General features: G+C 39.0%; 1 protein-coding gene across 1 annotated transcript; it reads left to right on the top strand.

Annotated features, from left to right (window-relative positions):
- The first annotated feature begins 750 nt into the window (after window positions 1-750).
- LOC120553516 (endosome/lysosome-associated apoptosis and autophagy regulator family member 2-like) lies at window positions 751-16,607 on the top strand. The gene is made up of 22 exons (XM_039792030.1): window positions 751-1,006; window positions 4,383-4,503; window positions 4,675-4,864; window positions 4,975-5,122; window positions 5,249-5,338; window positions 5,437-5,542; window positions 5,647-5,796; window positions 7,008-7,096; window positions 7,908-8,088; window positions 8,391-8,519; window positions 8,822-8,912; window positions 9,161-9,263; window positions 9,450-9,587; window positions 9,811-10,083; window positions 11,030-11,203; window positions 11,936-12,128; window positions 12,224-12,320; window positions 12,399-12,500; window positions 12,682-12,808; window positions 14,468-14,646; window positions 15,354-15,516; window positions 16,144-16,607. Exons 1-22 carry the CDS (start codon window positions 902-904, stop codon window positions 16,213-16,215), a joined length of 3,021 nt encoding a protein of 1,006 aa, XP_039647964.1. The 5' UTR covers window positions 751-901; the 3' UTR covers window positions 16,216-16,607.
- The last annotated feature ends 513 nt before the right edge of the window (window positions 16,608-17,120 follow it).

The raw sequence follows: 17,120 nt of genomic DNA, 5'->3' as shown, positions 1-17,120 counted from the left end.
TTCTTAGCCTTAAGACTCAAAAAACTAAAGATTTAAATATTTGAATTTGACAAAAGATTAGGGCTGCAATTAGCAAATATTTTGCTGATTAATCAATATGAGGAATAATGTCTAGTTTAGACAATTAATTTGTCTAATGTCAGAAAATAGTTGAAAATGCCCTTGGTGAGTTATTCAAATTACTTGTTTAATCCGAAAAACAGCTAAACTCAAATATGTTTACTATCATAGGCTATATGATAAGAAACAGCATCAAATGTTCACATTTTGTGAAGCCTGAATCAGCACATGTTTGGCATTCTTGCTTAAAATGATGAATTATCCAAATAGTTGCCCGTTAATTTTCTGTTGATCAGTTTTTGATTAATCAGCTAATCCTTTCATTAATTATTGTTAGACAAAAATCTACATAAAACTAATTAACTAAAAACCTCCCATGAATCATAAATTAAAATTATTACCATTTTCATACTATCACCTTTCTTAAACATTGATTACACTTTGCAAAAGTCTGCAGAATAAAAAAATAACGTGTGAATTAAAACACAGGGAATCATCATAAATAATAATAAGCTAATAAGAATAATAGTACATAATAATATAAAAAAAAGGATTAAGGGTACATTACACTGTGCCAAATCTTGTTATTTACTTCAAATCTTTATTCTCACTCTTTATTCTAGGGATAACTGGAGTTTTAATTTGAAAGCTGAGACCGGAAGTATGGATTTTTTTTTTTTACACCGTCTGTCTTGACGGCAGTGTGGGTGGAGGGTAAAGAGACAGGCAGGCAGGCGCATCAATGACAGGAACACCACCACATAAACACTCACCGCTCGGCCTGTTTCATGTTTCTGGCTCCAGGCAGCGGACAGCCGGCTGTTTGTGATCCGAGCTGAGGATGCGGGAGCAGGTGTGGGCCTCCTGGTTCCCCCGCTGCCTTGTACTCATCATCACCGCTCACACATCATCTGTTTCCGCCGACCTGCTGCGGCCGTGCGATGAGGTGAGTGCGCTTATTATAAGCTGTAAAATATCCTGATGCTACTTCTAAACACAAGTGTGTAGCTTTTTAAAATGCCAAAATTGGATGGTTCTTTAAAAAAATATATATATTATTGTAATCTAGAAATGACGTTTATCACACAACCTATTTTGATGTGATGATCAAGTCAAGAAAATGGCCATACATGCAGGAATCTAGCCTACAACCAGATTAGATAAAGGATTGTCATAATGCACAATAATAAAATACAAGTCGTTTTCCATTTATATATATTGGTGTAGGCTAACACTGGATCTAAGCGAGAGCACACGGTCCTTTACACGTCGCTGATCGGCTTAAAATGCGGTTGCGGTTGACCAGAAACACGCTCCATAACGAGATGACGCTGTCTGCTGGCTTCCATCCCTTCTCTCGGCAGCCTCCAGCAGTGATGGAAGAAGTAGGCTACTCAGATCTCAGATTTACTTGAGTAAGAGTAACAATACCACAGTGTAGAAAATACTCTGTTACAAGTTAAAATCATGCATTTACATTTTAATTGAAAGTAGCCTACACAAATATTAGCATCATGTTATACTTAAAGAATCATACACCAATTATATTATTGGATTATAATTGGTGATGCATAAGTGTGTTCATCTTTTTATTGTTGCAGCTGGTAAAGGTGGAGCTAATTTTAATTATTTTATATACGTTTATCTGCTGGGTTGTGAATTTCCCCGCCAACATATATACAGTTTTATCTTAATCTATAATATTACATAATACTTTATTGGTTGATCATATTTTGTATTATTAATCTGAATCTGCAAACTACAGTTATAAATGTACAATATTTGCCTCTGAAATGCATCAGGTAGCCGCTGGATTTAGAATGATAGATGAATTATATGAATGATAGAATAGATGAGATGACATTTAATTTTACCAAATTTAATCAATCTTTTAGTGAGTTTGTCCAGTGATGATCTAAATTCAGATTCACTTTTCCACTCTGAGAAGAATGCAATTTCCATTTACATTCCATTTAATTTTCTGGATGTTTTTGGCATCAAACATTTAATACAAAATATCAGCAGTCCAAAAAATGTAGTGTCCATTTTTCCTTACTACACACATCCCAAAACCCCCAGTCCTATAATCTCTCGACCCAGAGCTCATAGCATTGAATTTTATCTCCTCCCCCCTTCTTCTCATCAGTCTCCATGACAACCAGTGTGAGTCACCTGGGAGACCAGCGAAACAGCTAATGTCTTTTTTTATCAGCTAACCTTTTCCCCCAACTGTTGAGCACATTAGCACTGGTAACAGCCCTCTTGTTTGTCCAATGGACAGCAGGTGAATCTCAGCCATGCTACATGTTAATAAAGTGGTCGATCCTCACGTGGCAATCCAAATGTTTGTGTGTGTGTTGGGAGGGGGGGGGGGACAGGGGGGGTAAGCATGAATGGCCATTTTTGTCGTTGCAGAAAGGTGATTAGTCGCTTGTATCTGTCTCACACACATCCTGCAATCTGCAAACCGTCTCTGATTAATTCCCCCGTACACACGTCGCAGGTCATTTCTGTGATTGTTCCAGTTTAATCAGCTGCTATTTAAATGTCCGTGCTCTGCTGCAGCCATCTGCCTGCACGCGCTATTGAGTTGTCTGTCAAGTTGAACAGCAGGTTGAGGGGAGGAGATGGAGATCTTCCAGAGCGAGGCTGTGGACTCAAAGGAAGTCACATTAGAAGTACAAACCAGGCCCTATTTGATTCTGCAAGATTGCATCAAGAAGGAAACAGATTTGAAGGCTTTGACATTTAGGTATTTAAAGGTGAAATGAGAGAAGAGAGGAAGCAAGACATTTAATATCAATATAAAATCTGCTTGCTGTCCTCCTGCATCATTTTTTACAGCTGTAACATACCTGAAGTTCACATCTAAATACCACTATGGCAGAAAATATAATATGAAATTGCGATAATAATTTCACACCTAGGCTAGCTGTTTTTCCTCTGTTTCCAGTCCTTATGCTAAGCTAACTGACCGTAGCTTAATATCGTATCAATTTTCTCACCTAACTGCAAATAAGCGCACGGTATTTCCCAGAATATCAAACTTTTCTTGTAATAAATAATAAAGTGTATTTAGAGAGCATTTTTCTCAGAATCATAATAAAAATATCTTTGCACACCTACATGTGCGTCAGAGGGCTACAAAACTTTAATAAAAGTAGAAAAAACCCTGCACAATTTCTTGCTTACTGGAGGTTTATTTATTATTATTTATTTAATACAATGTTTTGGTCCAAATAATATACCTCGATGAAGATTGTTTAGACAAAACAAAATGTATTAAATGAATATGAAATAAACAAGATGAGTTATGAAAGTGTGCCAGAGTTTTATTCTTTATTATGAGGGTTTTTCTAACATTAAGTGCTTAAAAAAGTAAGAGGGATATAGAATCAAACATGTTTAAAGGCAATTTGGGGAAAAAAATAAAATATGTTGAAACCAGCAAGTCTGTAATATATGTCAGATCTTGTAAAATGTGTATCTTGTACTTTACCTTAATTTCCTTCGGGATAAATAAAGTATCTCTATCTATCTATCTATCTATCTATCTATCTATCTATCTATCTATCTATCTATCTATCTATCTATCTAAGAAACACTGTTCATTACCTTAATTATTACCATAACATTAACTCTAGCTCTTGTTTCTATGGAGATTAAATAAAAGCACCTCATTATAGTTTGCTTTGGACAAAATGTCCTAAATAAATATTCAATATTTTCAAATGATTAGCATAATGTCACACAGTCCTTGGAAAGAAGCGACTGCACAGATGACCGGATGTTGTGCTCTTAAAGGACCATTAGTGTTCCAGTGGTTGGTTGCCGTGGGGATCGGGGTCAACTGCCACTTTTACACTGAAACCAGCTTCATGCTCACAAAAAAAGGGATTTGTGTTCAGTGCTATATGTGATGCTTTGAACTAAACATCGGCATGCTTACAGTCTCACACTGACAATGCTAATGTGCCCAATGTTTAGCATGAAGCAAAGTATCGGACGTTTGGAAACTTTGACCTGATGGCCAATTCATCCTGAGGAGGGCATGAATGTGTTTACCAAAACGTCCTGGCAATCCATCCAATAGTTGTTGAGAGATTTCACTCAAAACCACGATTGTGAACATCATTGAGGCGCTAAAGGAAAAGTAGGGGGATCACCAAAATCAGTATGCTTTATCCTCTGGGGACCATGAATGTCATGACAAAATGTAATGCCATTCTATCGAATAGCTGCTGAGATATATCAGTCTGAACCAAAGTGCTCCATTGGATGGTGTATTGATCTTTGTGTGTATCTGTATGTGTGTTCTGCAGACAGACTACTACTACCAGTACACAGAGTGTGACAGCACAGAATCACGATGGAGGGTCGCCATCCCTCTCAATCCAAGCTCCTGCTCAAACCTTCCACCTCCAATCAGAGGAACAGACTGCTGTAAGCACTGTGTGTGTGTGTGTGTGTGTGTGTGTGTGTGTGTGTGTGTGTGTGTGTGTGTGTGTGTGTGTGTGTGTGTGTGTGTGTGTGTGTGTGTGTGTGTGTGTGTGTGTGTGTGTGTGTGTGTACTTGCATGTCAATGTGACCCTCTTTTTCCTCACTGCCTCACAGCTTTCTCATGTCCGGCTGGGAAGTTCTTAGAGATGACTACACAGCAGTGCACGCCGTGTGTGGCCGGCTCCTATTCGCTGGGCAGCGGCCTTCGTTTTGACCAGTGGGACGCCATCCCTGCAGGCTTCACCAGCCTGGCTAGCTTCTTGGACCCCGGGCCAAATGGAGAGGACATTCTGGCCTGCAACAGGTGACACAAACACTCACGGACAATACCTTCCTCACAGGATAACATGGAGTTGAGCATACAGCCATTGTTCTTTTTGCTGGTTTGCTGAGTGTGTTTTGTCCGTGCTGCAGCTCATCATGGACACCACAGGGCGTGTATCTGGAGTCGAACCGCGACGAGTGCACAGTGTCTTTGGTTTACGCAGTCCATCTGGAGAAACAGGGCTCCGTCTCCTTCACCTACCAGTACCCCGATAACAACATCTTCTTTGAGTTCTATGTAAGCACCTCTAACTGCTTCCTACTGTACAATACAGCCTAATATAGTATTTTGATTTATTCGTTTGCCAATATGTCTGAAAAAACTTTTTTTTATGGCTAAGCTACGATATTAACATGTGTTCAGGTCCAGAACGAGCAGTGTCAAGAAATGGCCCAGGCTGATGATCAGAAGTGGATTAAAGTCACCAACAATGGAGAATGGGACTCACACAAAGTGAGTATCTGACTCCACTTGTGTTAGTAGGTGCTGCATTATAGTTTGTGCTTGCTTCACCGTGTGCGTGTCTTTTTATTTTTGTTTTTTATTTTTAGGTGAATCTGAAGTCCGGTACGAACATCCTGTATTGGAGAACCACCGGCATCCTGGTGGGAGGGAAGATGGTCAAACCCGTGCTGCTCAAGAACATCCAAATAGAGGGTAAAGCATAAGACAATCACACAATAAGGCATTCATGAGCTTTATGAAGATACATTCCAAAAAATCGTTTCTCAGATGTAAATTATAAATATAAATATGTCCAGGTGTGGCCTACACATCGGAGTGTTTCCCGTGCCGGCCTGGCTGGTTCAGCTCGGCCCCTGGCTCATCATCCTGTCAGCCGTGTGCCAGCAACACCTTCTCCATAAAGGGGGCATCCTCCTGTACAACCTGCCCTGAACACTACTACTCACGTATGTACACATGAAACAACAGTAGTATGTCACTAGTTGTCTGTTGTTGGCTTAATTATATCCAGTGAGAAGTGGTAAAGAAAGATTTGGGTAAGCTATAAAACCAAAAGTAAGTTTTGCTTTAATAAAAAAACTAATTTAATCAGTTTTTTTTTTGTTTTTTTTTAAATCAGCCAATCCTCATCTACCTTAATATATTTAAATGTAACTTAAATAGAAAAATCTGAAAATATATAGTATAGTCCAATGGTACTTTTTTACTCAAACACTTAACAACCTCTTTTTATATAATCCCTCAAATTTGGTTATTTAAGGATTGTTTGACACATTTATTGGAGGTTATTTAATAATTGAATAATGGTGTTTACTGTCAAATTATTTATGACAGTAATTGTAAATGTAACATGATAGGATGTGATTTACTGTAAATGGAAATAAACTCATTGTAAATAATAACCAAGTAAACAAAAAAGTTATAACTGCCCACTTCTCAGACACACTCTGACCATCCTCACAACAACACTGCTATCCAAACACCAATCAGAGTAAATCAAATTATAACATAATATAAGGAAATCTATTCAGGACATTGTAAAGAAAAAACTAAAAGCCAAAGTAGATTAGAATGTTATCTGGCCCTAAAAAGAGATTATGATTCGGCAGAATATCTCTCTGAGACAGAAATTCACTTCCTCCTACGATGTAAAACATTCATTGAAATAAGGACCATTTACTTCAACAAGTTCAACTAAAGAGCTGATTGACCTCTCAAAATTAAAAATACGCTTAGGAGTAGGAGACAGGGCATATCTTGTTGATATAATTAATATATATCAATCTGAATTTTGTGTTAATTTTTCTATTACTGTTGATTTGTGTACTGTCCGAACATTTGGACAAATTGTCTTTTGATGCTTTGGCAACATTGTTCTTTGAATTGTTTAAAATGTAGCCTTTAAATACGATTATGTTCGGTCGACACGTACATGATAATATCTATAGCTATATTGGCTGAACTCTGCTATTGACTTATAATATACGTTATATAAAAAGACGTTTCATGTTTGTGTTAACCCTAAACGTTTTACATTCTCTTCTGTAAAGTAAAAAAATAGTAATTTGGATTTACCGAGCATCACATTCTGGTTGTGCATGTTTTCTCTACACCATTGTGTGCACTGGATCATCATTGTTTCCTCCACCTCTGTCAGATGAGGGATGGGCAGAGTGTAAGGTGAGGCCGCCGTGCTCAGAGAAGGATTACTTCCAAATCCACACGGCCTGCGACAGCGAAGGGAAGGTCAGCAGCATCCACACGTTTCACATTTCACACACACACATGCGCACATACAAACACACACACACACCCACACACACACACACACGTTACTACACAAGGACAGTTACACCTGTCAAAGATAAATTGACAGTTTTGTTGTTTTGTTGTTTAAATTTCTAGGTTAACGTACCCAAACTAAATACAATACAAGACAATTTGGAAATATAAAGACTTTTAACAACATACATACAAGACACAAAGACCCATGATTGGTTTTATATTTAAAACATGATAAACATTCCTGTTTATCTTTGGTCTAATGTTTACACTTAACAAAAGGACATATAGTAAATGATGCCTGTTTGCATGTATCCTGTAAATTTCCTTAACGCACTGCTTATTCACACAGAAGGAGAATGCTGCCTGTTTTTACTGCATTACATTTAAATTGATAATAAACAGTGGATACGTTCTGTCAGCTCTTTTAGGGTATTACTGTATCAGAAACTAGAGAAGTCACACAATGTGATGAGAAAGGAAATGATGACTTAGTGAACATGTAATCTGATCCAAAGTCAACTTCCTTGGCACTCGTCCACAACCTTGAGCTGTTTGTATCCACATCTCTGAAAGCGCTGAGTAAACATGATGATTAAAGAACAGAAATGAAACACATATCTATTGTTGATAGTGTAGTTTGTTTTTTATGTATCTCAGTCTGTATTACTCCAGGTACATTTAAATGTATTCTATATTTGTATATTCGTAAAGCCCCTCTATTAGAATACTCTTTCCCTCCCTGATCATAACCTCTGTGATTTGTCGGTTACAGACGCAGGTGTTGTATCGTTGGGTGGAGCCAAAAATCTGTGTGGAGAACATCACAGGGGCCGTGGAGCTGCCTGTGACGGGACAGAGGGAGCCCTGCCCCCCCTGCAACCCCGGCTACTACAACAGCAACGACTCCACCTGTTTGCCCTGCCCACCTGGAACCCACTCAAACGGCACCCACGGTAAACCTGCTCACACCTGGCACGTACTGTTACCCAAGCAGTGGTGCTGTTTTCATAGAATTTGAATCTTTTTGAATCAGTATTTAGCTAAGGAAAGTCAACTAAACACCTAAACAGAGGGGACTCAGATGGATTATCCACTCCTGAAAAGATGTTCTTGTGCAAACATAATGTTTAAAAAAATACCATTGTTGTATCTAAATAAAGCGTGTGTGTGTGTGTGTGTGTGTGTGTGTGTGTGTGTGTGTGTGTGTGTGTGTGTGTGTGTGTGTGTGTGTTGGGGGTGTGGGTGTGGGTGCCAGTGTGCACTAAGTGCCCTGCAGGTACCGAGCCAGTGTTAGGTTACGAGTATAAATGGTGGAATGTACTGCCCTCCAACATGAAGACTTCCTGTTTCAACGTGGGCAACTCCAAATGTGACGACATGAATGGTGAGCACAGTAAAAGAGGCACTAAAGAAGTGTTCACACCTCACAAAATAATTTACAATTGAGTTAGAATCAAATGTACTTACTAATACAACATAAAAGATCTGTAATCTAGAATCGGTGAGATAATGTGTGTGCATCATGTCTGTTATGTCTTACTAATACAACATAAAAGATCTGTAATCTAGAATCGGTGAAATAATGTGTGTGCATCATGTCTGTTATGTCTTACTAATACAACATAAAAGATCTGTAATCTAGAATCGGTGAGATAATGTGTGTGCATCATGTCTGTTGTTCATCAGGATGGGAGGTTGCAGGGGACCACATCCGCAGTGGAGCAGGCAGTTCAGATAATGACTACCTCATCCTTAGCCTGCATGTGCCTGGCTTCAAGTAAGTCTGTGTGCTTTCTTTCTGGGGAGATCTGATTGTTTCTGTGACATATTTGTAATTATCTATGCGTTATCTAAGTGTGGACACCATAGAAAGAGAAAATCAAGAGAGCTGTCTTAACAGAGAAAAACAGGGGTTTTGCAGGAAGTAATTTCCAGCTAAAATCCACTTAACAATACAGTATTTCTATTCTATTTCTATGTCTATATCATCTTAGTCTCTGCCTGTGTTTGTGTTTTTGGTGGCAGGGTGCCAGCCTCGCTTTCAGGGATGACCGGCAGCGAGTTTGGCTCGATAACCTTTGTGTTTGAGACCATCTGCTCTGGCGACTGTGAGCTCTACTTCATGATGGTGTGTGCTTTGATTGTGTGTGTTTGGAGCAGAAAGGTAGTAATTAGGGGACTTATTTTACCAGCAAGCCAGAAATAGTCACGTTTGTCTCAATGTGGTCCAGTTTATTACAGTGTTCTGCAGATTGATTAGTAATCCAACCTGTGTTTTTCCCATCTCACTGTTTTCCTGCGATGCCCCCTGCAGGATGTGAACAGGAAGAGCACCACAGTGGTGGAGTCCTGGGAAGGCAGTAAAGGGAAACAGTCATACTCACACAGCATGACCAGGAACGACTCTGTCTCATATACATGGGCCTTCCAGAGGACTAACCATGCTCTGGACGTAAGTGAACTCACACACACATAAAGTACCTTATTCCCTTTCATTTAAACCCTTGGCATGCCATTCGCGTGTATGAAGGTAGAATTAAATAGTTTGTCAAATTATAACTGCCATTAATGCTACTGTACGAGAAAGTGCAAATATGACAATAAATGCACTTTCATTTTATATCAAGATTATATACCTCAACATATGTGTCTATCCTGTGTATGTATGTTTGTAGGTGCGTCATTATGTCAGTGACATGGTGAAGCTGTACTCCATCAGCGTGACAAACGTCCTGGATGGGGTGGCGTCATCGTGTCGGGCCTGCGCTCTGGTACCCCAGAACTCCCAGCGGGCCGGCTCGTCCTGCATCCCCTGCCCTGCAGGATTTTACATCGACAGAGACACCAACCGGTGCCAGGAGTGTCCGCCTAACACACACCTGGCAGGGCGCCATACCTACGGCCAGGATGCATGTGTCGCCTGTGGGCCTGGAAGTATTAGCAACAAGGTAGAGAGACTTCCTCCTCTGGGTTTTTTTTGTACAAGTGCTGATATTATTCCTGAGTTTTGGTACAGACACCAAAACAATCCTAATTTTGATAATTTACTTTGAGAAATATAAATAGGTTTTTCTATCTTAAACTTTACTTTTTCATCAAACAAAAGAAAAGTTGTGTGTTGTTGTCAGAACACAAGCAGCCACACAAAATGTTTTACTAAAGAGAAAAGTCTACGATTTTAAATTAAATCAGGAACTATCTGATCCAAGCATAAGAAAACAAGATAATCTGACATTGTGCTATGGAAATGTTGATGTTTAATACCCAGTCCTACTCTGGGTTTTATCAATAAGCAGTGATTGTTTAAGCCAGAGTGTCTCAACATTGGGGTTGGGAGTGCTTTTTGGGCCACATAAGACTAATAAAACCAATATATTATCATTTTTTTGAAATAGTTTTTATATTATATTTCTATATGAACCCTTTGGAGCTCTCACCATGGTTCTGAAAACCAAATAGAAAGAACATATATGAAAACTTGACATGTTTGGTTGGAGAATTTTGCGATCAAAATGTGGTGTCAGGGGCCGGATCAATTTATAAAAATCCTGTTCTGTGCTAAGCCACTATAGGCTTGATTTACAGTTATTATAGAGGACGTGAAAGATGTTTATAGGAACAAAAAAAAACTCTTAACTTACTAAATTGACTGTAAATAACAGCAATGAAAAATTACTTTTATATTACTGTAAAGCAGTGATAACAGATTATTACATTAAACAGAAACATATTAAATAAAAAATGGGATGTTGCAAATCACTAATTAAATAACCACATAACATTTATTTTATTTATTGATTTTACTCATTATTTATCATTATCATTAGTTTGTACTGTCCATAGTGCATCTAATATGTAGCATGTTGAGAGTTCTTTTTTTTTCTTTTCTTTCAGGAACACTCTCATTGCTACAGCGACTGCTCCTTCTCCCACACAGAGAACAACCGTACGCTGACCTTTGACCTCAGCTCCCTGAGCGCCCCGGCCCAGCTGACCATTGGGCCGAGTTTCACCTCTAAAGGCACAAAGTACCTTCACCTGTTCAACATCAGCCTGTGTGGCCACGAGGTAATTCACACATACTCGATTTCATCGTATATTAGCAACAGTTGCTATTCCAGTTCGAGATCTGAGATTAGAGATTCCTTTAAAGCCTCTGAACACCCACGCAGATGATTATAGTTACCCTGGCTGATTAGACCTCTGCTCAGGTTTAAAGTGGGCTGGAGCTTAGATGGGAATTTATTAGGTCACAAATCTTTTCTACCAATAATCATCAAACTGTAATTTGTCCTGCCCTAACAGGTGCAACAAAGCTAAAAGGAGACTCAGGAAGACGTCAATCAATCAGTCTAAACATACCCACACAGTCCTAGGAAGAGGTCAAATCCGCAAGATTAACTGAAAACACCTGTATGGGTGTTCAGGGCATTTAACTGGATGCTTTATTATGCTATAATTTTTGTTAAATTATATTTTGCCTGAAAATGATAGTGGTGTCTGGACTATTGATGTTTTTGTCAACATTACTTTACTTTTCTTCACTCTGTCTTTACAATTATTGTGTATTGTGGCCGTATTCCCACCAGACTTCATTAAATATTCCAGCTATAATACAAACTGACATTTTCTATTTTCTTATTTTGAAGATCTATTCACAACGTGAGAAGAAATTAAATGTTTTCACGTCACCCCAGTTTGATAAATGTTTTTTTTTTTTTTAAATGCAGTAAAACATCAAGCGTAACCACAGCAACTGACAGTTAATAGTCACGCTATCTGCATACACGTCTGTTACAGGGCACGACGAGAGGCGCCGTCTGCACAGATAACGTCACCGACGTGTCCAGCAAAGACGACCAAAGCGACTTGGCTCAGTTTGTCAACTCGGTGGACAGCTTCATCTGTCAATCAACCATCATCCCAAAAGACGGGCGGGGTTTCAGGATGGCCATTTCCTCCCAGTCCATCAGCCTTGCAGACACTTTCATCGGTAGGCCTACGACGCTTGTTAAATGGCAATATGTGGCTCTATCATAACCAGTTTATAATGTTTCCTTTGATATCTTTATCCGTGTTTCTTACCAGGAGCAACAGTAGACTCCGTTCTGGATGGCGTGAACGCTAAACTAGAGCTTTTTCCTGAAAACATAAAGGATGTTCCAGACATAAACTTCTTCTACAGGTACCGTATGAGATATGGAGGCAGAGTGAGTGAGTGTATGTTTTTGCTGTGTTTAACTGGGTCCTTATTTTCTTTCAGGTCAACGCAGGCAACGGCTTCATGTGATCAGGGTCGCAGTTCAGTCATCACTGTTCGCTGTAACCCCGAGAAGTCTGAACGAGGAGAGCTCTCTGTGCCCAGGTAGGTGGTAATGTACTCTATGAATGAGATTGTGTTTTCATTTCCACCCAAAATGTTTTTTTTGTGTGTGTGTTTTTTTTTTACAAACATACACCTTAAGAATTTCAGATAGATTAGAGTTGTGAACATGATACAACCAATTACAGAAAGTCTGTGAAACTCTCTGTGTGTGTTTGTGCAGCTCCTGTCCTGCAGGAACATGCGATGGATGTACGTTTCACTTCCTGTGGGAGAGCGCCAGCGCCTGTCCGCACTGCGCCGAGGACGACTACCACCGGATAGACGGAGCGTGCAAGGGAGGCGTCCAGGTAACACACCTGCTATTGCCTACATTCATTGTGTAACATCACCCTGACCTAAAACTAATCCAACCAGGGTTGTGTTCCAATGGTTGCATTTTGCAAACATTTACAAACTGGTGAAATACTCTTTAAGCAGCAAATCTAATGAATCTCTCTCAAGTCTTTATTAAATCTCTAGCGTCATTTTATATTATTAAAGAAGATATAACACTAATCTAAGAAGTAGCCTAAATAGATTTGATTTATTTTAAAGGATTCTGGTTAAATATCCAGATATACAACTAAATTCAGATTGAATAATAAACAAACCACAACTCTCAATGTTTTTAATGTTATTGCTGTGTCCACATCTAAAATTATTTAAGTTTGACTGGATATATATTAATTGCATCATTCAGTTTAGACTGCTTATAATTTCTGCAGACAAACACACAACAAAAACCCTCTGTGTGTTTTATGAAACCACTCTAAAGACATTGGGATAAGACTAAACTATTTAAAAAAAAAAATGTATCAAAACTAAATTGATTTTTGTTGAGTAAAAACTAGTCTAAATCAGTAAATCACACGGATGAAGGCCTTGCGCTGAAATGTGGTGGTATAATCTTCCGAATCCTCTGGCTTTTCATGCCAACAAATACATCTAGATGTGCACACATCACTCCCGTTCTTTACACTCTACATTGGCTCCCTGTGCGTTTTAGAATCGATTTTAAGATTTTATTGTTTGTTTTCAAGGCCTTAAATGGCCTGGCCGCGGAGTATTTGTCAGAGATTTTAACACTGCGTTAGCACGACCGGTCATTGCGTTCTTCAAATCAACTGGTTTTAGAAGTCCCAAGGTCAAGGTATAAACGGTGGGGTGATCAGGCTTTTGCAGTTGCTGCCCCGAGACACTGGAACAAGTTAACCCCTGATATTCGCACTATTACAGATGTAGCTCTTTTTAGGTCCAAACTCAAAACTTATCTGTTTAGAATGGCTTTTAATACGTAGTAGTGGTGTGACAATTTCACTCTCCTCCTCCTGTTTCTATGTAACCTTTTCTGATTTTACTGTTTTCTATGTTTCATTCCTTTTGTTGTATGATATGTTGTTTTATTCTTGTTTCTGATGTGAAGCACTTTGGATACCTGCTGGTTGCTGTAAAGTGCTATATAAATAAATGTTGATTGACTGATTGAATAACCCAGAGCCGGTCAATATATCGATATTATATTGACATTGATATATGAGACTAGATATCGCCTTAAATTTTGGATTTCATAATTTCGTAATATGAAACAAGTCCTGTCTTTTCCTGGTTTTAAAGGCTGCATTAAAGTAAAGTGATGTCATTTTCTGAACTTACCAGACTGTTCTAGCTGTTATTTGCCTTAACCCACTTAGTCATTATATCCAAATTACTGATGATTATTTATCACAAATCACATTGTGTAAATATTTTTTGAAATCACCAATTGTCAACTCTACAATTTCGCCGCAATATCGACATTGATGTATTTGGTCAAAAATATCCTGATATTTGATTTTCTCCATATCGCCCAGCTCTTACTAACCTCAGCAATGAAGCCAAATACACATGCTCCATTATTTGACTTATAATGCCAAATATCTGCTTGCACAAGCAAAAAATGTGGAAATTCTCCATTTGTCACTGTGCAGGAAACTCTGTTCTTGTGGAACGAGCCAAAGCTGTGCACCAAAGGCGTATCGCTGCCTCCCAGGAGCTCCTCTCCGTGTGAGGCCATCGCTCTGTGGCTGAAGGTTGGGGTTGGTGGCGGAGCCTTCGTGGCCGTGCTGCTCATCTCTCTCACCTGCTTCTTCTGGAAGAAAAACAAGAGGTTAGAGGCACCTGCCAATCGGATGCTACCACCAATCTCAGTCAAGGCCAACGTACTTATTAAGATCACCTTGTTTTGTTATTTAGAGGCAGAGAGGTCAGCGGCTGTTTGTCAGCGACAGTAAAGGCTATGATTATTTCAAGAAGTACACGTTTTATTTATAATTTCAATTAGTTATGTCTTTACTTTTACTTTATTTGTTGTTTTTTACTTTAGACATGACTGGTTTTAATAGGGGTCACCAGCTTTTTAGCTGTGACCTCTTAAAATGAAGTGTATTTGTGACCCTTTATGGTTTTTCTTCCTCAAAACACAAGTTATGAGCAACCAAACCAGTTATATTTTCTTCTTAGATTGTGTCATGTAAAGGCACTTTAGAGGTCTGAAAAAGTGAAAATGTCCAGTTCTTTTGACAAATCATGAAAGAGAAGAGAAAAGTGAGGAAAAAATGAACCCAATTTTTTGTAACAGAAATATACCTTTTTCTTTTTTATCCACTTCATCGCCCCTCAGATTTATCTTGGTCTAAATGCTTTTTTAGAAGAGCAATCTGTTTGGTAGAATCACTTTGATTTTTGGATTAAACTATACTATGACAGCTTTTCCGGTTAAAGGAAAGGTTTTAGTATTCGCCTTTGAACATCTAACACTAGATGTTGTCTATGCCTAATAACATGTTGTCTCATGCCCCTGTGGTCTGTGGTCAGGCTGGAGTACAAGTACTCTCGTCTGGTGATGTCTGCGAACAAGGAGTGTGAGCTGCCAGCTGCAGACAGCTGTGCTCTGGCTGAAGGGGAGGAACCCGACGACGACGTGGTCTACACCCAGAAACCCTCCCTGCTGGGGAAACTCCGGGCCATCGCCAACAAGGTGTGTATCTCACTTATTATAAACTTAATTTAGGCAAGTTGACTGTATGTACTGCATGTTTATTTCACTAATGCCTTACTTTACTTGACATATCTTCACTTTCACTCAAGGTCGGTTTCTACACCCAGATTTTAATAGCCAAATCAGTTGTAGTTCTACTTTCTGAGCCAAACTGCAAAAACAGGTAATTTACTCTCATAGCTTCAGACCAGAACGAAAAAAAAACATGTTGTTACAATTGCATATCAAAAAAATACAACTTAATAGTAAAAAAACAAGTTGTTTAGGAAAGTGAAATCAACACGCAGGATAGTTTGGAACCACAAATGTGAACCTCACGGTGGCGCTACAGGAAAAGACAGGAGATCACCAAAATCGTTAGGATAAATCCTCTTGTAAACCATGAATGTAATGACATTTCAGGACAATCCATCCAATAGTTGCGATATTTCAGTCTGGAGTGACGTTATCCTGAGAGCTGTGCAGCTATAGCATGGGTAAAACGTTGCTTAACCCCCAATCTGGTAACACTGTGTGGCAACACAGGGCTACATCTGTCAAACATGTACCTTTTGTAGTGTAGTAACAGAACTGCCAAATAAAATCTTTAATATCTGTATCTTTCAGCACGAGGGTGGAGAGAGCTGTGAGTCCGTGCAGCTAAACTCCTCCCAGTGTGATCGATGGGTCCTGGGATAAACAGATGCCAACAGAGAGAGAGAGAGAGTACAAATCATGGAGGAACAGTCAGTCAGTGACATCACTGTCGTGTTCCTCTGTATGCCCTTTGCCCCCCTTCATTGTGTGTGGGGGCACCAATACAGACCTCATACAGTCCTTCCAGTTTTTACTGAAAAAATGTTTGCAGATGCAAAAACTGGACAATGGCTTTTACTCCTATAGAATACACAGGAAACAGTGTTGCTTTAATGCCATGGATGCTCAAGGGCGGCAACTGAAAGAGAATCATGCTTTTAATATTTTCTTTTTGTATGTTTTGTATTTTTATTTGGTATTTTCTGTTCAGAGTCATGTATTTATATCGATGTTATAATGATGAACCTTTATTAAAGTCCTATTTGACTTTGGGATTTGTGTGTGGATGTTTAAAGTTCATATAGGCCTACTGTAGCCTACAGTTCTCCAATAATAATAAATAAGATTGTTCTTGTCTAAATTATCAAAAGAGAAATGTGTTAAAAGGCAAAGCAGCAAATAGCAATTTGTAAAGTAACTAAAATTGTCAGATAAATGTAGTGGAGTAAAAAATATAATATTTCCCTCTGTAATGGTGTAGAACAGTAATATATATTACATATTGGACCTTTAAACGTGTAGCTAGCTACAGTACCTGAGTAAATCTAGCCTACTTCCTTTCTTCCACTGAAATTTGACTATTTTCTGTTGCAACATTTTTTATATAATATTTGTAATAATTGAGAAAACCGTGTGATTCAGCCAGGATAGACAAATATGTAACAGCCATATTTACACATCTAGCTAGGGTCTTTGCCCGGCTGGTCCCTGTCTCCAGCACAGACAGACACGCCTCCACTCCCGGGTCCTTCCTCCGCCGGGCTCCGCCATAGACAGGACTCCGCCCT

The sequence above is a fragment of the Perca fluviatilis genome, chromosome 23 (genome assembly GCF_010015445.1).
Source record: "Perca fluviatilis chromosome 23, GENO_Pfluv_1.0, whole genome shotgun sequence".
NCBI lineage: Eukaryota > Metazoa > Chordata > Actinopteri > Perciformes > Percidae > Perca > Perca fluviatilis.
This window is presented reverse-complemented; position numbering and strand designations above follow the sequence as displayed.

Bases quoted from the DNA above. Each gene is read 5' to 3' on its own strand.
- LOC120553516 (XM_039792030.1), top strand. From the start codon at position 902: ATGCGGGAGCAGGTGTGGGCCTCCTGGTTCCCCCGCTGCCTTGTACTC. The intron at 5,797-7,007 runs GTATGTACACAT...CACCTCTGTCAG, and splicing joins CCCTGAACACTACTACTCAC to ATGAGGGATGGGCAGAGTGT. The intron at 12,501-12,681 runs GTAGGTGGTAAT...GTGTTTGTGCAG, and splicing joins GGAGAGCTCTCTGTGCCCAG to CTCCTGTCCTGCAGGAACAT.